We start from the raw sequence: 26,882 nt of genomic DNA, 5'->3' as shown, positions 1-26,882 counted from the left end.
AACATAGGCCATGAATCCCAGAACTTGGGAGGCAGAAGCAAGCAGTTCTTTGTGAGTTGGAGACCAGTTTGGCCTACATAGCAAGTTCCAGACCAGCTGGAGCTATTCAATGAGACTGTGCCTCAAAAATAAGCAAGCAAAAGGATTCCTATCTGTAACTGTGGCTGTTTAAATGATAATGGCCCCCAGAGGCTCATATTAAAATGTTTGGTTCCTAGTTGGACTGTTTAGGAAGGAGGTGTGGTCTGCTGGAGGAGGTGTGGCCTTGTTGAAGGTGTCTCTGGAATGGGCCTTGAGGTTTCAAAAGTTCATGCCATTCCCCATTCTCTCTTCCTCTCTCCCTGTCCCCTTCCCTCTCCTTCCAACTTGTGCATCAGATGTAAGCTCTCAGCTACTGCTCCAGCACCACGCCTGCTTGCCTGCTGCTACACTCCCAGCCATGATGATACTGGAGTCAGCCTCTGAAACTGTAAGCAAGCTCCCATTTAAATGCTTTCTTTTATAAGAGTTGTCTTGGTCATGGTGTCTCTTCACAGCAATAGATCAGTGACTAAAACAGCAACCTTTGCAGAAAAAAGGCACCATCTTCTACCCAAAGGAACTGAAGTTCCATGTGTTGCATAACTAGCTAAGGAGAATTTATCACTCCCTGTGTGTGAGATCAGGATGTGGAAACCAATGCCTGATCCATTGTGCCACCTGTTCTCTCTCTCTCTCTCTTTCTGTTTTGTTATTGTTCGTTTGTTTTCTCAGACAGGGTTTCTCTGTGTAGCCTTGGCTGTCCTGGAACTCTCTTTGTAGAGCGGGCTGGCCTCGAACTCAAAGAGATCTGCCTGCCTCTGCCTCCTGAGTGCTGGGATTAAAGGTGTGCACCACCAAGGCCCAGCTACCACCTGCCTCTTACTGGGAATTGCTTGGAACCAGGCTTATCTTTGTCACAGCACAGGAACTAATCCATGAAGTTGATTTGTTTTGCAAAAGTGGGAGTTTAATTCATCATGCAGCCACAGAATGTAAGTGATAGAATGATGGACTCATCTGCCTCCCTAAGGATTGATCTTAGAGGGCTTAAATCATTTTTTAACCTCTTTTTTAATTTTTTTTTATTTTATGCGTTCAGGTATTTTGCCTGCATGCGTCTGTTCACCAAATGCATGCCTGGTGCCTCAGGAGGCCAGAAGAGAGCATCAGGTCTCCCAGAATTGGAATTGGAGACAGTTGTGAACCATCATATGGATGCTGGGAATTGAAACTGGGTCCTCTGGAAGGATAGCCAGTGCTCTTGACCACTGAGCCATCTCTCTAGGCTCATGGACGTAGAGGACTCATGGATGAACAAAAGGGGTGTCTGGACTGTGGAGAAACGTGATTGGAGGTGAGCACCAATCAAGAAATCGGCTGTCTGCATGTGTAAACCCTGTTGATGGCTCATTATAGTGCACATATCAGAGAATGGCAGCATTAGTGTGATCTGAGGTGGGACATCCATGCGACATGATTGCAGAGCCAAGTGAGGAAGTCCCTGGCTTCAGTGAGCTTGAGCCACACAGGGCTGTCTTCAGATCCCTAAAAAACAGCAGCTTTAAACAATCATTACAAAAGGCGGAAATAGTGATGAAGTGCCTACAACCCCAGCATTTGGGACACAGGCAGGAGCATTGTCTCAAGTTTAAGGACAGCTGTTTTCAATTGAGTGGTTCCAGACACCCAAAGCTACATTAGCAAGACCCTGTCTCAAATAAACAGTCAGCCAGGCATGATTGCTCAGGCCTAAAGGCCAAGTGCTTGGAGGCTAAGTCAGAACAGCTGAGAGTTTGAAGCTAGCTTGGGCTACATGGTGTGTTTGAAACCAACTTGGACTAGATAATGAGACCTTGCATCAAAAAAGGGAAATCAAGCAAACATGCAAAATCCCCTGACTTGGTTAGGGTTGCTATTGCTGCAATGAAACATCATGACCAGAAGCAGGTTGGGGAGGAAAGGGTCTATGTGGCTTACATATGCACATCATAGTCCATCACTGAAGGAAGTCAGGGCAGGAACCTGGAGGAAGGAGCTGATGAAGACGCCGTGGAAAAATGCTGCTTAGTGGCTTGATCCTCATGGCTTGCTCAGCCTCTCTTACAGAATCCAGTACCATCAGCCCAGGGGTGGACCCACCCACAATGGACTGGGCTCTCTCACATCAATCACCAATTAATCCTACAGGCTTGTCTACAGCCCAGTCTTATGGAGGGATTTTCTCAGTTGAGGTTCCCATCTCTCAAATGACTCTAACCTGTGTGAAGTTCACAACACATCCCCTCTTAAACAGAAACCATCATTACCACATTTTGGGTAACCTGTTGCTAACTGGAGGGTCCAGCCTCCAGACAGCACTAGGGTATGAAAAAAAAAAATCCATAAATGGGGTGAGGACTAGACTTACTCTATTTGAGGGGAAAGTAAGGAAACACACACTTTCTGATGGCAACTTTCTCTTTTACTGTATCTTAAAAAAAAATCTTTTTCTCAGGGCTGGAGTGATGGCTCAGCGGTTAAGAGCACTGGCTGCTCTTCCAGAGGTCCTGAGTTCAATCCCAGCAACCACATGGTGGCTCACAACCATCTGTAATAAGATCTGGATCTGGTGCCCTCTTCTGGCCTGCAGGCAGACATGCAGGCAGAACACTGTATACATGATAAATAAATAAATCTTAAAAAAAAAAAAAAATCTCTGAAAATCTGTCTCCACATAGTTGCATTCTCCATACATTCTCCACATGGCCACATACCTCTTTTGCACGGTTACCTCTCTTTTCTATACAGCTTCATTTTCCTTGTCTCCACAGTTACAAATCTCCACACAGCCACAGCCATACGTCTCATTTACACACAGCTCTCTCACCATACAGCCACATCTCTCCCTGCACAACCATGTGTCTGTACTATACATATACATACATCCATCTTTTTACATAGCTCCACATCCTTCTTCTATACACATTTCTTCTCTACCCTGCTACATTCTTTCACATATTACTACACCATTTATTCACTCTTTACTCATTCATTCGCTCACATTACTCCTGCACACTCAGCTACATCTCCTTTTCAACACACACACACACACACACACACACACACACACACACACACTCCTCACTCTCACACTCTTCAATAGTCAAACTCTCAACAATTACATGGTACATTTTCAGGGTCTGACTCATTCTCATACACATAAATCACACAGTTTTTCTCATGCTAGGGAGGTCACACCGACTGGACACTGAGTAATGCTTGTCCGTGCACGTAGCTCTTTCCCAGACAGAAAGTAACATTGGAATTCAGGACTTAACAATAACAGTTAGTTGGCTGAACTCTGAGTCCTGTAACATAAACGGAGGCTGGGAGTACGTGCAGAAAGTCCATTACTGCAGAGGGTTATGTCTACCAAAGTTGCTTCAAGTCTGACCTTGATTCAGCAGTTAACACCTGGGAATTTGTCTTTGTGTATTCTCTGCAGGGACAGCTAGCATGTTTCGAATTTGTTGTGAAGTCTAAAAGTAGCTGTCTCTGTGACTGAGAATACTGTTCTTTTCCTGTGTCAGTCATGAGAAACATTGCTATTCATCAGAATTATACACCTTAAGCAGAAATCATCTTCCTGACCATCCACAGCAATATGTGTGCCCAAAGATGGAATATTTTCTCGAGATAAACACACAAGCAGTGGGAAAATACCCGTAGCAGTTTTTAGGGAAGAAATATAGTGGCACATGAGAAAAATTACAGACAGAAGCAACATTTCCATTCATTTACAGTCAGTGACCCCACATCTTTGCCAAGTGGGGCTCCCCATCAGAGAATTATTCATCTAGTGGGTTGACCTGTTGAACACTATTTGTCACCTGCTGTATGTATACTCCCATGGCCTCTGGTAAAACCATTGCTACCAGCAGCTCTCAGCAGTAACCTAAAGAAATCCTAGTGTGCATCTATTCAGGGTCCTCTGGTGGTGACTTTCAAAAGAATGTCTTTGTTGGTTGTTTTTGTTCTTTACTCTTTTGAGGGGCCCACCACCCAGCTCCCAAATAAATCTCAATATCTCTCTCTCTCTCTCTCTCTCTCTCTCTCTCTCTCTCTCTCTCTCTCTCTCTCTCTCTCACACACACACACACACACACACACACACACACACACACACACACACAGAGGCTTATTATTACTTAATAAATGCCCAGCCTGGCCAGCTTTCCTTAACTTAAATTATCCCATCCACCTTTTTGCCTTTGGGCTTTTTCCTTTTCTTCTGTATATCTTACTTCCAAAGTCTTACTCTGTGACTTGCTGGGTGGCTGGGTGGCTGGCCCTTAACATCCTCCTCTCCTTGTTCTCTTTCTCCTTCTTTTCCTCCCAGATTTCTCCTTCTATTTATTCTCTCTGCCTGCCAGCAACCCCACCTATCCTTTCTCCTGCCTCACTATTGGCAGTTCAGCTCTTTATTAGACCATCAGGTGTTTTAGACAAGAAAAGTAACACAGCTTCACAGAGTTAAATAAATGTAACATAAAAGAATACAACACAGGCTGGAGAGATGGCTCAGTGGTTAAGAGCAATGGCTGCTCTTCCAGAGGTCCTGAGTTCAATTCCCAGCACCCACATGGTGGTGCACAACCATCAATAATGAGATCTGGCGCCCTCTTCTGGCCTGCAGGCATACATGCAGGCAGAACGCTATATACATTATAAATAAATTAATCTTTTAAAAAAAAGAATGCAACGTCTTTGCATTATTAAACAAATGTTCCACAGCACAAAAAAAGTAACACATCTCAAGATAATATTCTACAACATATTCATTTTATGTATATGATGCTTTGCCCACATGTATGTCTGTACACCACATGCACGTCCTCAGAGGTCAGAAGAGCGTCGGATACCCTGGAACTGGGTTTACAGACAGTTATGAACTGTCGTGTGGGTACTAGGACTTGAACCCAGGGTCTCTACTGGAATAGCCAGTGCTTCTAACCACTGAGCTCTCTGTCTTTCCAGCCCTCAGGCTTAGGCCTTTTTTTTTTTTTTTTTTGTAACTTTTATTACATTAAAACATTTATTTTGTGAGGGAAGAGGCATGGTGCATGTATGCAGGTTGCAGAATAACTTTCAGGGAGTGTGTTCTTTCCTTCCATCGTGTGGGACCCGGGGAATGATTGAACTTGGGTCTTCAGACTTGATGGCAAGTGCCTTTACCCACTGTACTGGGTAAAGTTAAGTTTTTAAGTTGGCATACAAAGCAATGGTTGTTGTTTTTGTCTTTTTAATTGTATTACAGAAATGTGGGTTTGAAGGTAAGCCTTCCAGCCAAGCTAGGTGGGACTATGTGACAGTCAGGGGCACTCTTATTTAGCACAGATCATTAGAGCTGGTAATAGCAGAAGTGAGGGAGCTTTCATTCCATTGACACCAAATGCAAACATACTTACAGGTAGGATGTGGTTGCAGTGCCTGTCCTAACATGGGAGTTAGAGGTAGGTGGATCACAATTCAAGGTTATCTTCAGCTACATAGAGAGCCAGAGGACATCCTGTGGGGCATAAGGGTCTATCTCAATAAAATAAAAATAATATAAACCAACCTTTTTGTTTTGTTTTTTGAGACAGGGTTTCTCTGTGTAGCCCTGGCTGACCTGGAACTCACTCTGTAGACCAGGCTGGGCTCAAACTCAGAGATCCACCTGCCTCTGCCTCCCAAGTGCTAGGATTAAAGGTGTGCACCACCACCGCCTAGCGTTTTTCTATTTTTCCTAAGGGCTGGAGATTGCAGGTGGACTATAGTTTGTCGTTAATTTTAAGAGGAATAAGAGGGTTCAAGTTACCTTTGCAACACAAAAAGGCCCTGTATGACCTCGGAGATATTTGGGCAACCCGAAATAGGGATAATTTCTAGCAGACCTTTTCTGTGGTAGTGAGGAAGGCTCCCCTCGATCCTATGAAATTGTCTGTAAATCCTGTGAACTTTTGCACCTGGCTTTAAAGGTTTTGAGGTAAAGTTTAATTGCCATTCTTTCTCTGCAGATGTAGCTAATACTGGACAGTCTTTAAAAAGTTGAAGTTAGCCAGACAATGGTAGTGCACTCCTTTAATCCCAGCACTCGGGAAGCAGAGGCAGGCAGGTCCATCTCTATGAGTTCGAGTCCAGCCTGGTCTACATAGAGAGTTCCAGGATAGTCAGGGCTCCATGTAGAGACCCTGTCTCACAACAACAACAACAACAACAACAACAACAACAACAAAGTTGAGGAGGTAGAGCCCAATGGTCTGTAACTCCAGTCCCAGATTCCAGCTCCCTCTTTTGGCCTCTGTGGGCACTGCAGGCATGTGATACACAGACACACATGCCGGCGAACATTCTTGCACATAAAATAAAGTATAAGTTGAGGAGACACGGTAAGGAGGCTGTTTTATATGAAAATGTACCCATTTTGAATAACATTTTCATAGTTCTATGCAGCACCTTTCCTGCGAGGGTGGCTTATTATCAAGCCCTAGGTGATCCTCCTTAGCAGGTTAGTTATCTCCTGTGGTTAATAGGTTTCCTTGCCCATCTTTTCAGAGCCTGGTCTTTTATCAGCCAGTGATCGAGCCTGTGTTCTCTGTACTTCTGAAGAGGTGGTCTTTGGGCATTTTGATGAAATGAGGAGGGTCTGGAGCCAGGGCCATAAGTTTATGTAGTTGTGTAAACTACATGAGAGCTTGGGGTTTCACTACAGACTTCTCAATCTTACCTGCCAACTAGTCCCTTGGCCCCTCATGGGTCTGCCCCATTAATTTCTGCCACAGTGAATCGTGACTTCCTGTTTAGGGAGTTGTACCGCCTCAAAGGTTGGAAGATTATACCTATATTTCACTGGGAAATTTTTAGCCATCAACATTCCACTCCCAGATGGGCAGATACTACAAACCTGTTCTTGGAGTTGGTGTAGATGTTTAAGATCTTTTCTTGTTCTAAGTGTAAGGCCTGGATACGGGCAGTGAACTCTATTGTAGGGACAGAGGTTTGAGAAGTGTATGCATTTCTGTTAAGGTACAAAGGCAACTAACCATTCTGTGTTCTGCCTTTTACATGAGTTCTCTATGGAACTGCTGCTACCTATAAGCCATTCACTTTGAAGCTACAAAGAGGCATGTCTTTAAGCTAAGGAAAATACATGTATTTATTATTCTTATTATCGTGTGTATGGGGTTGGCTTGCACATGCCGTGGATATGTGTGGAAGTCACAGGATGACTTTGTAGTCAGTTCTGGCCCCTTCCACCTTTTCGTGGGTTCCGGGCACTGGGCTCAGGTTGTAAGACCTAAGCAGCAAGCGCTTTGTCTGATGACTTCTAATACTGTCTGGACTTGGTGCGGTGCCTGAACTTGTGTGTTGTCCCAAGACAGTTAGTGTTGAAGCCTGGTTAATTAGCACAGTAGTTGCAGCCTCTGCTTTTAAACAGCTCAGCCCCTCTACTGTCACTGAACCTGATTGCTTAGATGAGCCAGTGACTGGGATGGGACAGTCTGGTCCTATCCCCTGAAGTAAAACTCTGCCCTTTGTGTATATAGATTTCCTGTACGGGTGCATATCTAAATCTGTATCTAAACTGAAGTGTAGAGTTTAATCCATGAGGCAGTCTGGCTGAAGGGGAACTTCTGGCATCCAATCTGTCTCCCCCAAACAGAATTTAGTGGATGTAATAGGATATTAAGCAAATTAAGACAGTCTCCGATAAATATGGCATTTTTAATGATTTATTTTTATTTTATGCACATTGTTGTTTTACATGCATGAATGGATGTCTGAGTGAGGGTGTTGGATCCCCTGGAACTGGAGTTACAGACAGTTGTGAGCTGCCATGTGGGTGCTGGGAAGTGGCATGTTTTATTTTATTTGTGGCACCCAGATTTTATTTGCTTGTTTTTTGAGACAGGGACCTGGCTGACCTGGAACTCTTTTTTTTTTTTTTTTAAGATTTATTTATTTATTATGTATACAGTATTCTGCTTGCATGTATCCCGTCAGGCCAGAAGAGGGAGCCAGATCTCATTACAGATGGTTGTGAGCCACCATGTGGTTGCTGGGAATTGAACTCAGGACCTCTGGAAGAAGAGCCAGTGCTCTTAACCTCTGAGCCATGTCTCCAGCCCCTGGAACTCGTTTTTTTAGACCATGCCTGCTTCTGCCTTCCAAGTGTTGGAATTAAAAGCACGTGTCACAATGTAGCAGTGGATTTCTGTGAGTTTGGGACCAGCCTGTTTTACAGATTGAGTTCCAGGACAGCCAGGGCTACACATCCAGCCTCACCAAACAAAACAGGCATGTGCCACCATGACGGATGTCAGTAGATTTTATGTGGTCACATGATTTTGACTTTAAATGAAGCCTGTGTATGTAAAATGGAAGAAGAAATGAAACCGTCTAGGGTCACAGAGGGGATAATGGGATGGGGGCAGGCAAGAAAAAGGAGAGGAGTTGGGTAGACAATGCTAAACATAGACTAGACCTGTACAAACGCTTTAAAGATAACATGGCAATACTGGAATTTCAATGGAGAGGATTTATGCAGTGAGCAAAACAGTCAGGTGACTGGAGGTGAGCACAGGTCAGCTAAGGATGCTCGCGTCTCTTCACGGAAGGCATGTTCCAAAGTGGCAGCCTTAGTATGACTGGGAGGCAGAAGCGTTGGCTCCTTGACATCCTGAGTTGTCCCTGGCACAGTCTAAATCACAGCTCCCACAGATTCTCAGGAAAAGCAACCACTACCCAGGAGACTGGGCACCAAGAATTAGATGCTCTAATTGGAATTATTTAACTTGACAGTGTGACTAAAGCCTCTCAGAAGACAGAAAGTAAAACCAGATGTGAGCAGGGCAGTGGTGGCGCACGCCTTTAATCCCAGCACTCGGGAGGCAGAGCCAGGCGGATCTCTGTAAGTTCGAGGCTAGCCTGGTCTACAGAGCGAGATCCAGGACAGGCACCAAAACTACAGAGAAACTCTGTCTCAAAAAATAAAATAAAAAAAAGCCAGATGTGAAGGTGCACATCTCTAATTCCAGCACCTGAGAGGCAAAGGCAGGAAGATCGAAATCCAAGGTCATCCAAGGCTACTCGGAGAGAGAGTTGATAGCCATCCTGGGCTATATTAGAGTCTCAATTTAAAAAAAAAAAAAGTTGCAAACCGAATTATGGGAATCCAGTTACAGGGTGAACCTCTCACTAGCCCAGCAAGCAGGGGTCCAACGAGAGTTCAGGGGCTGTCTGATTTGGCATAGTTTATTACAATTAGTATACACACAAAATCATGTAAACTCCATAAAGCAAATGGTTTATCCTCCACTATAACCAAACAGATAGTCTGCCATGACCCTTCAGCACCCTATTTTAGCACAGGTATAATTCATAGAAAATGACAATCACACAAATAGGGTTACAATAGTTTTTAAGGAAAGGATTGGGTTTTTTTTTGGGGGGGGGATCCATATTTTCTATTAACAAACAAGACACATACTTACTCCTCTTTGGCCAAAGAGGTTAAATCCCCCAGTTAATTCACAAAGCCAACTCAGGGAGAACACCACTGAACATGAGGTACAGCCAAGACCTGGGCTACTCTATGAGTATAATCACATATTTAGGAGAAAACAGCTTTGTTACACCACCAGTTCAACTGCCAGCCCGCCACTGGAAATCTCTACTTAGACACGCGTGAGAACACATTTCAAATAACGTTTGTTTCCCAGGGATAATGGAAGTCGCCGACATGCACTATTTCTGGAGAAAGTTGTGAGAAGTAGGCCTTCTGAGCTCAGCTACATTTTAAATCTGGGGTTTAGAAGTACCTGACAGTCCCCCGAGCCACAGCGGTTCCGCTACCTTCATTACAAGTTGAGTCTCAGCACCCTGGAAAGGCAGATTTGCTTATGAACACTGTGCAGTAAGACCAGGCCCTTTCCTTAGAGAATGAGGTCCCTCGGGGTACAGCTGGGTCCCACACAGGCCCCAGGACCCTGGGCTGCCCTCACTCTCAAGAAGAGCCGAAGGAAGCAGGCAGCGGCTGCGGAGGGGGTGTGCTTGCTTGCATAAATCTACGGCCATGAAAGTGAACCATCACCTACCCCGTGTGCCTTTCCTATTTCAAGTAATTTCATTTCTTCCAGGAGAAGGAATGTCAAAAAATGCTTTTAGTTTATCAAAAAGGAAATGAGCCACCACAACCAGACAGGTTTTTTTTTTTTTTAAACAGACCTGCTGCTAACAGTGTCAGATAATCAAACACACTGAGAAACATGAACACGTACTACCACACCTCTGCAAATCCCGAGTTTTCTCCTTAACCCCGGGGTAGAAAACCACCACAAACTCCCTTCCTTTAATTCACGTTAAGTACGACTGTACAAATTGCACATTTTACAGCACAGCATCACAGTGGGAGAAATGAGGAAAGTCTCCTCAGTCCAGCGCAACAGAAGCCAGCCGGGTCTGCTGGAAGGGGTGGGAACGAAACCAGCTGCACAGTTCTGTAAACAGTGAGTGAGGTTGTCTCTAGGATCCTGAAGAGTCACACTCGCGCGCGCGCGCACACACACTCCTTCCGGTGACTCGCAGCAGAGCACGCTCAGTACCACAGCAGGTTTCTTTCACATTGGGTTCACAAAAGAGCGGTCACGGCCATCGGGTGGAGGGGTGCGAGACCGTTTCTGGGTGCTGAATAACCATCGTCCACCCCAGGAGTCACCTGCACCTGCGGGGAGGGGTCTCTGCTGTCCACGATGCTACCGGCCGCGGGCTTGTCGTAGCCACCACCACCCGCAGGCTTGGGGCTGGCTGGCCTCTGGTAGCCTGCGCTCTGGGTGGCCCCTGCGGCAGGGGGATACCCTCCGGAGGAAAGGGAGTGTTTGTGAGTGGGCCTGGGCCCGGGGACTCGGTAACCGTCCTGCGTGGAGAAGGTGTGGGCTCGTAACAGGTGCCGCTCCACGATGGGCGTGGCGTACTCCGGCTCCGCGTGCGTCAAGGGCAACGCGTACTCGTGGCGGCCCAGGCGGTGAGGACAGTCGTAGTGGCCGCTGGCCTCAGCGTTCACCTTGGCCTCCTCAGGGTCTGTGTCCATGGGCCGGAAGGTGGAGCCCTTCCTCGTGACTGTTCCAGTGCCGATCATGAGAGGCTGCTGATAATCTGAAACCAGACAAGCATCATTAGCGCACCGGCCAACACGAGGGCGGGTCGGCGGGTCGCAGAGTAGACTTTCCGTCCACTCAACTCTCCGCCGGGTGACTAAAGAGTCTCAGGCTGCACCAGAGAGAGGAAACGCAAGTCAGATGTTGCAACTGGGGCTTAAACGACCATATTGCCTGCTTCAGGAAGCCGCAAAGGCCACCGACCCTTGCAGACAGGAGCCCTTCGGTTAGGGGGAAAATGTTTTGTAAAGGAGAGGCATTTACTTATGTATTTATAGCCGGGGTCTTCTTGTTGTGTAACCCCAACTAGTCGTGAATCTGTGATCTCTTGCCTCAGCCTTCAGTGTGCTGGGATTGCAGGTGTGCAACTTCATGCCCAGTTTAGGGGTGACTTTTAGTTATTTACTTGAGGTGGGGCCTCATGTAGTCCAGGCTGGCTTTTTAATTTGTTATATTGGCGGAGGACAAGCTTCAACTCAGGCTCCTCCTGGGATACCTTCCAGGTGCTGGGATTACAGGTGTCGTCCATTGGGCCCAGCTAGGAGTGACTTCCAAAGTGGCCTTTGTAAAGTTTGGACGTGGACGTAACACAAAAAGAGGGTGTGATGACCAACGTGACCAACTCTTTGTGCCAATCTGACTACATCTAGAATTAATAAAGTAAAGCCCAAACGGCTGGGCACACCTGTGAGGGGTTTCCTTTCTTAATGAAATGAAATCGTTTGGCGTGGGAAGACCCACTTCTAATCTGGATCTTTGAGGTGGGAAGATCCACCTTTAATCCGGTCCACACCTTCTGCCTGGCAGCCTAGATAACGGACACAGAAGAAGGAAACTTGGCTTTCTCTTTGACTGCCTGCTCTCACTAGCCAGTCCATCCCTGCGCTGGCATTACAGCCTACTTCTTCAGGATTCTGGTTGTACTGGAGGCCAGCTGAAGACCCTCATGGACTGGACAACTACTGGGTTCTTGGACTTTCCAGGGGTTGTCAGACATTGTTGGACTAGCTGGACCCCAGTCTGTAAGCCATTCTAATAAGTCCTTTCCCTACACACACACACACACACACACACACACACACACACACACACACTTATTCTATAGGTTCTGTTACTCTAGCGAACCCTGACTAATCCAGAGGAGAAGAAACAATTATGAAGACAGTCTGATGTGGCAAGAGAATTAAGGACATGGGATGATGGGTTAATGGAAGGAAGAGCTAAGCAATAGGTCTGGGCTTAGTGATGAGTGTCTGGATAATGAAATAATTCAAGTCTTTTTAGACATGAGGTAGGACTGTCATTCCATGTTACAACAGGACACAAAGCAGAGGGAAACCAAGTGACTTCTCCCAACTCACACAGCCATCAGCAACCAAGTCAGGACTTGAAGCTGTAGCTAGTCTGTGCTGTGTTAAACCATGTGTCAGATGGTGGGGGGCTGTGGAAGTCTCACTCAGAACCCACATGCTAGCAGTCTGAGGTCACTCTGGGGCAAGCTGAAGAAGACGAACAGTCAAGAAATAAAACTGGAAGAGAGGACATAGTGATGCTTTCTCAGACACACTGAGCCATTGTGACTGACAGGTCCCTTAATGTAGCTCCTTCTGCTCAAGAGGACGAGGGTCTAGAAGAAGGTAATTCTCATACATTAGATAATACAATGTCTCTGAGTGTTCTGTCCAATCTTGTCCCGCAGTTACTTATAATAATCAAAATCCAGCACGGGTGCAGGCACTAACTCGCGAGACTGCAGAGCTTCTCAATAGGCATGCGCCGATGAGGTAAGGCATTGGACCATTCACCCTCTTCTGGGATAGATCGTGGGTGTGGACCCTCTGGACAAGAACGGTGACTCTCGAGGCCCACTCAGGGAGGGATGCACTAAGGCACTTGGACGTGAAGATAGATACAACAAGAGGTCGCACTTTCTGCACTAAATATTACTCAGCACTAGGCTGGTAATAAGGTGAACAGGACAAAAAAAAAAAGGCACACGCAGTCATATAGTAGAAATGAGAGAAAGCATACTTGACGCACTCTAAAAGAAATCACCCGCATGAGCAAACCTGTGTCCATGAAGTTACAGAAGAGGACTACAAAGCCCTGCAGGCTGTTTTCGTTTTTCCCTTGTCCCACCACAAGCCAGAACCTCCTAAGGACACTTGGGTCCCTGTCGGTATGGGAAACCTACCAAGAGAACAGCCGGGAGCCCAGTCACTAGTGAATAGAGGTCCACGACATCTTGGGGCTCATTCCGCTCCTTGCCATCAAGTTGTGCGTTCATTGGAGAGGACGCGGGGCTGATGTTAAATTGGGGTACATCGGGGACTGATTCCGGCCCATGTAATGCAAAAGGGAATATTTAATCTGGCTTCCCAACAAGGCCTCAGATTACAGCAAGAGGCATCAAGAGCGCAAACGCAAGGCGATGTCAAAATCCAGCACCCCATTAACAGTCACAATAGAGCTGCAGCTAGGCGTGGTGTTCGGTAAGCCGAGCTAGTAGAGTCTGGAACAGTCAAGGGCTCACAGGGTGAGCCAGCGAGGAGAAAGGGTGGATAAAGACTCGGGACAGGAGGCCGACAGCGCTCGAAAGTCAGGTTTCTGTACTGACCTGGGACACATTCCAGGATATACGGTGGTTCACAAATTGACATCTCCTTCAATGCGTTTATCCACTGGTATCTGTGGTTTCTCTTTTTATATGAAATGAGTGTTTTCTAAGTTCTGTCCGGTCTCCTTCTCACCTATAATGCACTGAGCAGTTGGGTCGACTCCTGGGGAAACTTCATTAATGTAGAACCAGGGTTTGACTCTAAGCAAGGATCCGACCTGCTTCTGCCCTTCCTGAGTGGCTAGAATTAGAAGGTGTATGCCTCACTACCGATGCCATGCAGCAAGCTCTCTGCCATCCGCGGTTAGGTTGTTGAGAGTCTGGATGAATGGACATTGAGCGGAGAAGACAGCTGGTCCAGAATAAGACGCTACATGCCTCTGCGCGTTCCTAGTATCTCGCAGTTTACGTGAATCTATTGGACATAGTCAGCTACCCCAGCTGGCCACTGAGCGCAAGACGACTATTCACTATAGCGCATACGCGTAGTAATGACATCGAGCTCACACCGGTCAACAGAGAAGCACCCTCTTCTGGACATCGCATGGGCCACCCCCAGCCCGTGGAGCTTAGTAAAGCAACTGGTCTTGCATAGCAAGGCTGCTAACCCAGACAGAATTACAGCACGACAAGGTCAACAAGCGAGCCGAGTGTAGGGGACTCAGCATAACTTACTCCGGTGTTAACGCCTCTCGAGCTCTTTCGGGACGCCAACTTGGGCCCAGTTTCCATTCATCTCCCCCGGCACAATAAGACGTCCCTGTCCATGAACATTCAAACACCATGCTAAATCCCGCCTCGGTCGTTGTCTTACACAAGCTTTTATAAAAAGGCAATCTCATCAGGCTGGCCTCCTTCGCGCACATCTGGTTATTTCGCCCCAGGCGGCGGGAATCGTGAAGCTATTCGAGAGAGGGGGATAAAATTGATTGGTTGATTGGCTTGGCGGTGAGAACTTCCTTAGAACACAAGGTCAGTGGTAATTCACGTCACTCTCTTAAGATGAATTTCACAATCCGCCAACAAGTTGACGCGTCTAACAGGCAGGAGATTTACTGGGAGCCTCCCAGGCCAGCCCACTGGTGCGAGTTAATAGGGTGAGTCCAAAGGGTTAACTGGAATTGCACTGCCTATCACCAAAATGTCCTCCCAGAGACGAGCGTACTTGTTCGAAAGACGAGGCGAGGAAGAGCTATTGTTCTATATATCTAGAACAAATATAGGGAGACTAGCTGCGAGAGCGTGCAGTTAGCGTGGGCCTATATGAAGAGGCAAAGATTCAGCTGCCGATAGATCACAACACCCACACGTCAACGTGTCACAGGACAGGCTCAGAGCAGGCACTGGAAAAGTATTGGAAAAAAAAAGGTTGACTAGCTTTGGAGCGTATCACAATGGAGAGGTTGCTGCTGGGCAACTAGGAGACTTTGTAGGGAGAGACCGCAACTCCTATTCTACCACATCACCAATATCAGAGAAAGAGGAAATGGATTGTGGGAGGCGGGGAGGAGGAGGGAGGCGATAATTCGGGAGGTACAATGATGGGGTATTTGGTAGATTTTCTGGTTATTTACTCCCACCCGTTTAACATTAAAACTTGGTTTTTGCATAGAAAAGGAGGGTTCTGAAAATACCTTATGGCCTGATAAATCGATTAATCTTTGTTCTAGTTTGGTTGTGTCGAATTGAGATTACTATCAGAACAGCCTACTAGATATGATCCATAAGAGGGACCTATAGTGTAAAATATAGTATGGTGTGTTGCAGAGCGGATCAGCAAGGAACACACTGCCTTATAATCCCAGCAATTCCAGCAGGCAGAGGAGTGCCTTCCGCTTGGAGTCCTGTATCCTCTCACTGTTAGCGTTATCCAAAGTTGCGGTTGACAGCTGGGAGAAGGAAACTCAGACCAATTCACCTCCGAGGTGGACTCACAGCCATCTCAACCACTGTCCTTAGATCTCCCAGGCCATTAGTGATGGTCAGAAACACGCTCAGAAAGGGTTTTGAGGAAAGTGGAGAGACAGGAAGGAGAGCTATGAGCGCAATGCGGGGCAAGTGACTGCATTTAGCGTTCATGGTTTCACTTAGCCATTTGGTAGGCTCTTATCAAGTACACGCGATTCGTTCTCTCTATGATAAGGATGACAGAGGTACAGTTAGTCTGAATGATTGAGGATCCTTGCACGAGAGTACAGCTTCCCAGATTATGGAGACACAGGAAAATCACAGCTGAGAGGGAAATTATTGGAGACAAGAAGCTGAGGGGGAGGTGGCATTGCTCGTTGGCTTGATTTCTGCCAGCACTTACTCTTTGAATACAAATATCTCACTAGGCGTTGACGCCCAGTACCTGGCTCCAGGTTGGTGTTTTATTATAAGACCTTATAAGATTCGTGCTACCGAGGAAGGTGCATCGGGCAGCTTCTCTGTCGCTCTTTCTTTGTTCTTTGCTCCCAGAAACTAGAGTCTAGGGCCGCTAGGCAACACACCACGAAGGTTCACGAATTTAACCATTTCTTCATTTGGGTTTGTCCATTTCACTTTCTTTCAGAGTATAAGAAAGATCTCACTCTTAATCAAGAACGAGAGACCCACTGACACAACGCAAAAACCATGATAAGTCATGTTAACTCCTCATGACCAGTTTTCCTTCCACCTGGCTACGCAGTCTTCTGATCTTTATCCTATATATAAACGAGAGTGACCCATCAGGAGGCGCACTATATAATGATACCTGCGAACAACACACATTGGCCGAGGAAGTACATCAAAGAATGTTGTTAAGCTGGACGCCAGGGTCTAAACCAGGCAATAGAAAGATCTTCTTCATGGCTACATCCCTCACTGAAGTGCTCCTGAATTTAGCGGTGGCATCCGCTGGATCGCGCCATCGTCTCCGCAGTCTGTGGATCCACTCGGTGATACCAGTTGCTTTCTGAGGACATAGGTGTAAGGCTCCTTGGTAACTCACGGGAAGTAAAGGGGAATTCTGGAGGTGCTAGTGTTGTGGGTCCTGGCGTACTAGACGCCCCACTTGTGGGCATAGCTGGGGCTGATTACATACTTTATTTGACAGTCTCCCTCCTAGGATCTTCCTACCTCCTTGGATAAATCACGGGTTCTGGTGGATTTTTATTCCCTTTCAGGTTAAAGTTATAGCTGACGGTTGTGTCGAGTAATGAGACCTTTCTCTTACTTTCCCTCACTTGATATGCGGAAAACGCTTCTTCTGGGTAGTTATTTCTGTCATTGAGGGGATAGCCATTATCCCTGGTCTGCTGGGTAATGGAACTTGGAGGAGAGGTGTGCACGAAGGGGTCACCACGAGCAGTTGGTTCGCATCTCACATTCTTGAGGGCGCTCATTCCCCATTCAGCACGCGCGCATGTGATGGATAACAGTTTGCCTTCAGTTCCCTCTCTGCCTTTCCCTAACACCTCGCAACCATCGATTAGGATAGGTGAACCTCGTGGCGGGCTTCACTTTTTGGGTCACTTCCTGAATATTGTACGCATCAACATTCTTGCTCTCTCCCTATTGTTAATGAGCGCATCTATATACAAAAGGATATCACATTGACACTAGCGCCACTACCACATAAAGGCAGGGAAAAACGACGACTCTAAAAAACATTTTGGACCCTATTCTAGGGCCACTTCACCGGTCGATTTGGGCAATTCGCTGAGAAGAGCATGGCTCCATTAACTAAATATTATTAGTCCCCGACAAGTGGAATATATTTTGATATTACAGAAATGGTGGAAACTCTCTTTTTATGTTTTGAGGCTTACAGGATTGCAAGGATCACTTCCAGATATTGTTATTCATAACTCCCATGACTGCTGCCCAGGATATACACTTTATGCGGACACAAGTCGCACTGGATAATCTGGAGCACCTGAGTGGGTGTCTTAAATTCTAAAATTAACCATCCACATACGTTCCACAACTTACACCCACGCGTCACTATCACACGGCTTGCGGGATCCTTCATAATGAGCAGTTATTTATCTTCTTATTATCTTCTTATTCTACTCTTCTTCTTTTGGAAGCCAAGATATTTCTGATGGTATATGTCTTCGGGTCGCTGGTCTCTCTGGAACTCTCATATTCATCTTCTCTTGGAGTTAGGTATCTCAGAGGCTCTTGAGTGTCCTTTTGAAGGTATACGAGCAGAGTTGCTCTCTTTGAGTCTTGGCCTCCTCTCAACAAAACTCGGAGTGCTGGCGGGATAAATAATGGGGGAAGTGCATCCTTTAGATTTATAACCGAACAACGTGGAGACACTGGAGGCTCCCTGCATCACGGCCCGGCCTCAGCTAGTCGTGGCCACACTCGATCCAACAACTGTCTAGCATAATCTTACTCACTTATAGTTGTATCACTCATAAGAGGTTGTTGAAGCAGGGCCAATGCTTGGGTGAATCTCCCTAACGGGTGGTGCATTTGGGCACATCTACGGCCGGGAGCCAGCGAGTTTCACAACCCGCATCAGTGGATGAAGGGCTTAACAAGACTTACGAAAACCCACTCATGGAGACCCTCTATTCCGCTACTGTTCGCGCACTCATCGGAGGTATAGGTTTTACCTCTGGTTCTCATTAAGCCAGTTAAACTTTAATTTCCTTATATTTTTCTCTCTTAAAGTGGCATATCCTTTGGATCACCATTTATCAATGGAACCTAGCCCCTTCCCTTAAAGGAACAGGGAAAATAACAATATATTGCAAGGAATTAAGCGTATGGTCTTAATCACAAACTCTGTTTCGTCGTGACGGACCTACAATCAGCTGGTACACATCACTCACTATTCATTGATTCTTTTACATTAACATCTCCATTTTTCACATATAAACAGAATTACATTCATTTTCTATATATATCATCAACTCGCTAAATTATTTTCACCATGTTGTGAAATATGAACAAAACTCCAATGGATTCCCAACTCTTAGCCTATATTATCACACAGTATTATAATGGATATATTAGCAAATAGTAAAAACTTAATGAATACTTAAACATCTTGTTGCCACAGGGGTGGTTCTGAAGACCTGGAGGACATTAGGAGCGACGATTTTTCTGCCTAAAGCTCTCTCATGTTCACCAAATGAGGATCATATTAAATATATCTTATTAATTAAGAATCACAATAATTTCATTTAACTAATTTTACCCTTCTTGTGTCAGTCTCAACCACCAATACGGTATAAATTGATCCATGGGAGTATACTCAGGATATATAGCATCACTACAAGAACAAACTAATATTAACTTCATTTATTAAGGTAAATCTGTCATGGCGAACCTGAGAGTCGAGTTTCAGGTCCTCTCTATGCTCATAATCTGTTTCTTCTTATATATACCTATATTATAACGGTGTCCATATTATAATAAAGAGGCCCACTATTAACTATAATTTAATTCACTATTATTAGTCCGTAATGTGTACGAATGATATCGGCATCTAAGCTCAATGTCTGAGTTATAGCTGACCGGCGTCATTTTTACATAAGTTCTGAGCAATTTAGTAAAATGGGAAGAGACGGTAGGCACTTTGGATAGAACCAGTTGTCTCTAACACGTTTCTTTAACATCCACACTCTCTTAACCATTGTTTTCGTTCCATAATAATATACACCCAAGTAATTCTCCTCACTTACGTCCTTGTATACCAACCGGTATTAGACAAGGTCACTTGCCTAGCAGCTCCACAGGCCATCCAAGTGTTGATATATGTCTTTATACCTATATGCATGCCGATATCACATCACACACAGCAGATCAATCCGTATCAGTCGCAGACATTTGTTTATTTAGGGTGTTGTTAGGTTTTGGTTTTGCTTTCGACATTTTGCGTGCCTTGAGGGAAAGTGTCGGGAATCCACTAGGGAGTCCAGGCCGGGACCGCCTTGCTTTGCCGGTTTTAACTTATCGATTAGGGTAGGGATGGAGATGGCGAGTAGAAACAGTCGCAGCTGTCATATAGTAAAAACGAAAGCAACACCAGTCATGATGCACTAGAACCCGAGCAAAGGAGCCTTTACGACGTGGAAACGCACCCGCTCCATAGCGCAGTGTCTCTAATGGCACAGCGCCGGGATCTGCAGGCTAAGCAACTTCTGGCTTTACAATGCTCCATCAGAAAGTATATGGTCTATGAAGCCTAAGGATCCATCACGCAGCTTCCCTAAAGAACGGACCAACCTAAAATCATCTATCACTCTCTTTTAGACACAATATTAAAGAATAACAACAACCACACTAAATCTGTCATAGAATGCTCATGGCTTTGGTTTTCCTCTGTATAGAAAGATACTCTTGTTGAATTGAACACATCAACCCTGGAGCAGGTTGGCAGCTGAGCTGCTTTAACTTTATGTGTTATTATCATATAGAATGGGTGTTTCAATAGTTGCCGTCAACTTCGGACTGAGCCAACTTTTTAGGATTTCCGGCGGACTCCCGAAGTTGACTTTAGATAAGAGAAGTCTTTGCTTGCCCGATAAGGCAATCATCTGCTTTCATTGGTTTCTTTTGGTTGGCACCCATTTATGCAGCTAGAGACTTTGATCATAATAATCAATTGAGATTACTGCGAGAAGTTTCGAGAGCAACCCTAATGAAGGACGAGTGAACACCCTTAACAGGAACACAGCGCTAACACGGCATGCGCTGCGCATGCAGCCAGGATAAGTTTGGAGAAGAGAAAACCAGCACATTCATCCTCCTTTGGACTCCCTTCCGGGCAGGGTGGCGCACTGTGACAGCATGACGCGAGTGACGGCAGAGATTCACTGTAGCAGAGGAGCCTCCAACCAGTGGTCGCAAGTGCTTACTGCACGGAAGCAAACTAACAGACACCGCAGCTTGTTACTGATGGCACGAGGAAGGGAGGCGAAAAACACACATGGAGCCACACAAACACTCCTACCCCCACAGGGGCTGGTCCGGGAGGGATGAAGGTTACGCTAATTACACTGTTTTATAACACTACATTAGAAGAAGCAAAAAAACACGTCAATTCAACATACTTCTGGGAAACTGCAATAACAAGATCACGCACCATGCTGGGTCAGGCAGACGGGGAGGGAAGGGCGGGGAGGGATCACGGCGAGTGGAATATGATAGCGGGGGTGGGGTGATATGTCATCTCCTGGAATGAAAGAAAAACCAACCGCATCGTTACAAGACACAAGATCACGGATAGACAAACGTCCACGGTGGGAAAAGTCCTCAGTAGCTTGCGACGTGCAGTGGAGACTCACAGCTTAGTAGAGCCAGCGTCAGCAGTTCGACGGACAGGCAGGCCACGAAGCGGCGCGGGAGGATCCCTTGGGAAGGGTTTCCAGGACGCAGGCGCAAGAACGCATCACATAGAACCCTCTTCAAGTCCTCCCAGATATCAGCAAATCCAACATCAAAAACAAATGCGCCTCCAAAATTAAAAACCCGACGCTAATAATCATACAACTGGCCTCTTCCATTGCGAGATCAGCGAAAACATGATTAATGCTTGAGCCCATTTACGGGTGCAAAAATAAAGGGGATGAGGTACACTCTGAGCACAGTCAGTAGCAAACAATTAAAATTGTTTCCCCTACCACACAATAGAAGGAGGAGTCATGCTCTATGAGGACTCCAGAGGCTCGCCTCAATAGGAGAAGTTGGCCCCCAAATCAGAATGGCGTGGACCCCATGCTGAAGAGAGAAAGCTTACATGCAGGCTACCAGATAAAGCCTCATTAGTGTACATACAAAAGCTTTGGGGTGGGGCGGTGTTCGAATCGAGAGGTATGTGTCGCTCTAGATCCCTCAGGGGGAAGCCAGGACTCTCAGTCTGTCTGACGCTGTGCTTCGCTGAAGAGGAAACGCAGACAACTAAGAATTAGCTGGAGTCACAATTCAGTTGGCCCTACCTCTCTCTATGAGACTCTTTGAATGCCTGAAGGAAGAGGCTATAGCCGTCCGAAACAGACCCCTGCTTGGAAACCTGTAAACAACGGGAGAAAGTCACTCGACATCCCACTTCTTTCACTTGTGATCATTGGGCGACAAAATTAAAGCGACAATCGGGGAGGCATAAAAAATGTAGCTAGGCATGGTGGCATCACACCTTTGATTCCTACCATTCTGGAGAGGCACAGTCAGTTGCAGACTTTCTCATGTTGGTTTCAACGGCCCACATGGTTTTATATAGCTCATGCCAGAGTCCACCTAAATGTTACAGCATAAATCATGTCACAACCAAGCTCTCTGCTCAAAAAAACAGAACCACAAGACCCTGCGAAACTTGCATGTAAGTCACTAGGTATGAAGAAGAGGTTTAAAATAGAAAGAATGCGATCTGGATATAAATTCACAGTGTACACATTCTCACGTGCTGCATGTGACCAAAAAGAATGAAAAATCAAGGAAAAACATAACACTTAAACTTGGACGAGCGGAAGTGTGTTAATTAGGCATATCCAAATATAGTAATAAATATTCCATATTGAAGTTAAATGAAAGATGTATGAGGAGTATGAATATAGTATGTGTTACTGCTTATGTATGAGATGCGTGTGTACATACACGATGTTTACTACTGCTTTGTTTTTTTTTCAGAGTGGGTTTCATTAGCCAGGCGGCTACTACCCGGGATGAAGCTTAAACTCCTTGATACCGCTCTTTTGCCTCTACTTGTAGGATTGGGTACATGCCTAAGCAAAGATCAGACTCCAGCACCACCTGTTTAGGGGCTGGGGACCGTCCCAGCTCGGGCACCTGGCATGAATCCGGTAAACCTCCCTTCCGCTCCAGCCACCCCACCAACAACCTTTTCCACTAAGACCCTGCCGTGCCAACAGAAATCCATCAACACACAGAAAGGCGAAGAGACTCATTTCCATACTCTCTTTGCCACAAACTACTTTGAGTGCGTCAACGAGCCCCTCCCTAGAGGTATCTTGGCAAAGAGGGAGAAACGCAACCCTATGTGAAAGACCAAGGTTGAGAGAATTGTGGCTTCCCGCGCTCTACATGCTAACACGCCAGCTAGGGCCCAAGACTGGCCTAAAAACATAGATCCAGCTGGGGAACAATATCACTTTGGTCACAAAATACCACAGCTTGGGGATTGAGGGACGCTACGAGAGACAGCCAGCTGGAATGCAATATGAGGGAGGTGGAGTACTGACGACGTCAGATTCAATTCCCCGTCCTCATACTATATACTTCCCTGCTTATTTCGGGAAAAAGCTAGTCGATCAGAGGCTTATTCACAGCTGGGCGCAGGAACATCGATCTTCTGACTGGACCGAAAGCAGGTCTGTAGCACTTTGTTGATCCACCCAGAGAGTCATTTGGCTTAAAATAGCAAATTTCTCTTCTTCTAACTCTTTCACGCATAGTTTGCTATTAACTTACATTTCGGCAGTGTTAGTAACCTACTAATCCTGGACGTCACCAACGATTGGCCATCCTTCACCCTAGCTGTCTGCATAAAACTGCAAGGGGATGAAAAAACTGAGGGAAAAGGACAGGAAAATTTCTAAACTCCATACCTCGGAGCCTTTGCGGACTAAATTCCCCCCCAAAGAGGTCTCTTGGAAACAAGAATGACCTTACCCCTTTGGAGTGGGGTAAAAAAAGAAATCCCCTTTGCTCCGGACAAGACACCACCTCAAGCAAACAGACGACGTGAGGTCGCTTCATTACAGTTGTTGCGAGGCCACAGCGAACGGCACCGGAGTCTTGGTAGATTCACAGACACGCAGCAACACGCACCAGGGCATGGGTAAAGGGATCTACCATCCTCAGGCCAGGGCTTCACGCTGAGTCAATTTCATCAGTGGGGTCTTATGGGATTCATATGGCCTAACCCATCCCAGAAACTGCGGTCTAGAGCTAAAATCACAAGAGATAGAAACGCATAAAAAAAGAGAGTGGAGAGGCAATAGCCCAGACCTCGAAGACAGGCATACCTTTCCGGGAACAGCATCTGCCTGTGAAACTGTAACAAAACGGCATTCAAGGACCTTGGGTGTCTACATTAACCTACACACACAGTCGATAAGGTTTAGCTGTTGACAATTAGTAATTTTAATACTCCCATTGCCTACCTCTATTCCAAACGGCCCCATTATGAGCCCCTAGAGCCTTAAAGAGTACTCACATGCTTTACCCTAGCTTCTCAGCGTGCTTATAATTAAATACTGGTAACACTACATTCTCATCGGAAGGTACGAATAAATGGTATCGTCATTTATTCTACACGTGTTCTTACAACATAACTACTCTCCAGATTCACGGCTCACCATCAAGTAATACCAGAGAGCAGGCAAAAAAAAGGCAGGAATTGCCTAGAGCAGAAGACTACAGCAGTAACTGAAGTTAAGAGGGACATGAATGAACGACGCTCACATGGGCCGGCTTCAGGTACTGGAAGACACTTTTCACCTAACACTCGATACCTGCCATGGGCTGGCACTTCCCCTCAGGTAGAGAGCAGCAGGGCACTGCCAACATCCAATTCAATAGCGATGATCCGATGATAATCAAAGTCTGAGAAAATACCCAGCTTCCGTCACTAAAACCCAACTTTGACAAGGCAAATTTCTTAACGGGAGCCACCGCCTCCCAGATGACGCCGCTCCTTTGTCGACACAGAAAACCGCCAGGATGCCCAGCCCTTCGCTATCTTGTGGCTGGTTCACTTCTCTTTAAGGCTCTTGTATATAAGTTCTAGAGCACCTCCCTAGATCCTCACCAACGGAGAGCCATCACTAGGCAAGAAACACATTAAACCTGGTCCGCAACTCCCCTCCTCTGCCCAGGTCGCTTAGGCTTCTGTTCTAAGCGGCATTGCAATAACCTTACATCAGCTCACAAATGAGTAATATAATATTCTAGCTGAGCACAGCCAGGTCATACATCAGAGCTACTTGAGAGAACAAATTACGGATGATGTTTATTTCCCGGGGTCTTGGGGCTTTTCTTTGCCTTTAATCGTCGTATGATACTTCTGGATTCCATTAGTCTCGCTGCAAATGCGACCTCATAGAGTATTTATACACGCTTGAATCACATATATCACTTATGGAGATGCAGGTAGGTATCTTTGTAATATGCTGGCAAAAGTCTTTGGTTTTATGGCCAGGCATAACTGGGTCTTATGGTAGTTTTGTTTTTAGGTTTTTTTGCTTGTTTTTTTAAAGATTTATTTATTTTATGTATATATGAGTCCTCTATCTGTATATACACCTTTGCACCAGAAGAGGGCACCAGATCCCATTGGAGATGGTTGTGAGCCATCCTGTGGTTGCTGGGAATTGAACTCAGGACCTCTGGAAGTGCAGCCAGTGCTCTTAACCTCTGAGCCATCTCTTCAACCCCCTTGTTTTTAAGTTTTCTAAGGAACCTCCATACTGGGATGAGAACTCAGCTCTTGTGACCCTCTGGGAAAGGAACGTTCTATTGGGAATAAATTCAGAATTTATCAAGAGCCCCCCTTTTGTCTGATATTTCCATTTTCTTTCTCCTAATGTCCCAAACTAAGAACTCCATTGGAAATGTGCCCCCTACATACGCCCCGAAAGATCACATCAACTACATGCTACAAACACCTGCCTGTGCTGCCGGGAGGCACTAAAACATTCCATTTTGTTGTTGTCAATCAGAGAAAGTAAGTACAGAAAGGATAACTTTTGAACATGAAGATATGAGTCTCGTGAGATGGTTCAGCTGATAATGGGCTCTCTGAAACCCACGCCTCCTACAAGCTGCCCTCTTACAAGCTGCCCTCTGACCTCCACACGAATGTTATGGCATCTATGGGGGGGGCACGCACAATTTTGAAATGCAGTTAGAAATGTTTATAAAAGGTGAAGACCTGAGGGAGAGTTCTGCTAATCGCTCTCTGCCTGCTTCCTTCCCTTATCAGCTGGCCTCTAATGTGCACTTCACTCTATCTATCCAAATGGGGCAAAGTCACACTAAAGAGCAGACAAACCTTCTCCTTAAAAGCCACCACCCAGGGGAGGACAGGGCTCTGAGGCACCACCACGAGGTGAACGAATTCCACCAAATTACAGGAATAGGAAGCCTCCCTCTGGGCTCCAGAGATAGACAGTCCAGAACGACTTAAGGTAAACAGAAAGGAAGGCTTCCCCTGCGGACGGTCAGAGCCTCCTCCTTGGGATGAGATCAGTCACTCTTCCTGATTCCATTCTGGTCTCCTCAGAGGGAGGAAGTGGCCTGACCCCCAGATGGATCCCAGCAGAGTCTGGATATTTACTTTGGGGACCCTTCTTCCTCAGCTGCAGCGCGTCCTTCTCTGTTTTCTTCCTGAACACCAAACAATCGTGTGTGGGAACCGAAGTTCAATGACCGAATGTACGGTGTTTCCCCAAGGGCTCGACATCACAGATAAAAACAGCTGCTCCCTGAAGATTTGGGATCTAAACAAGCAGAGGAGACTGGCTTAGCATGCAGTCGACTCCCTGCTCAGAACAAGGATCAGGGAGAAATCACAAGGGCTAGGAGGAAGTACAGCCCTTGGCACAATTCTGGACTTTCTACTCCTACCAAACCCAAAACAAGACAACTTGTTCAAATAACGACACGCTATATATACCGCCAACTTCCTACAAGCTGCCAATCATTTCCATTTATGTACCCCTTTGGCATGTAAATTTAAACTGCGACATGAAAATTATATTTATGCTTTAGGTCAAATTGCTACATGGGTGACTGAGAGAATGAAACCTACTTTTTTTTTTGGTTTTTCGAGACAGGGTTTCTCTGTGTAGCTTTGCGCCTTTCCTGGAACTCACTTGGTAGCCCAGGCTGGCCTCGAACTCACAGAGATCCGCCTGGCTCTGCCTCCCGAGTGCTGGGATTAAAGGCGTGTGCCACCACCACCCGGCTGAAACCTACTTTTAAGTCCACCATTTTAATGTTTTTCTTCAAAAGTAAAACAAAACCCAGGCAGTCCACATTAAACTTGGTCACCCTACTTTATTTTAAATGAAGCATTCAGACATATACAAAAACAGGCCAAGCATTTGAAGCCAAGTCTAGGC

The 26,882-nt window shown here is 46.0% G+C and overlaps 1 protein-coding gene across 1 annotated transcript in view; it reads right to left on the bottom strand.

Annotated features, from left to right (window-relative positions):
• Positions 1-9,279: 9,279 nt before the first annotated feature.
• The window catches only part of Dcbld1 (discoidin, CUB and LCCL domain containing 1), an 82,220-nt gene continuing 64,617 nt past the window's right edge, over positions 9,280-26,882 (bottom strand). The window contains exons 7-9 of the mRNA XM_028894947.2: positions 13,393-13,501; positions 11,992-12,121; positions 9,280-11,304 (exon numbers count right to left, since the gene is read on the bottom strand). Coding sequence (XP_028750780.1) covers positions 10,673-11,304; positions 11,992-12,121; positions 13,393-13,501 — 871 coding nt within the window. The 3' untranslated portion in view covers positions 9,280-10,672. The remainder of the gene's footprint in view (positions 11,305-11,991; positions 12,122-13,392; positions 13,502-26,882) is intronic.

Source organism: Peromyscus leucopus, chromosome 8a, assembly GCF_004664715.2.
Source record: "Peromyscus leucopus breed LL Stock chromosome 8a, UCI_PerLeu_2.1, whole genome shotgun sequence".
In the NCBI taxonomy this organism is placed as follows: Eukaryota; Metazoa; Chordata; class Mammalia; order Rodentia; family Cricetidae; genus Peromyscus; species Peromyscus leucopus.
The sequence above is the reverse complement of the archived record's forward strand: the minus strand, read 5'-3'. Positions and strand labels throughout refer to the sequence as shown.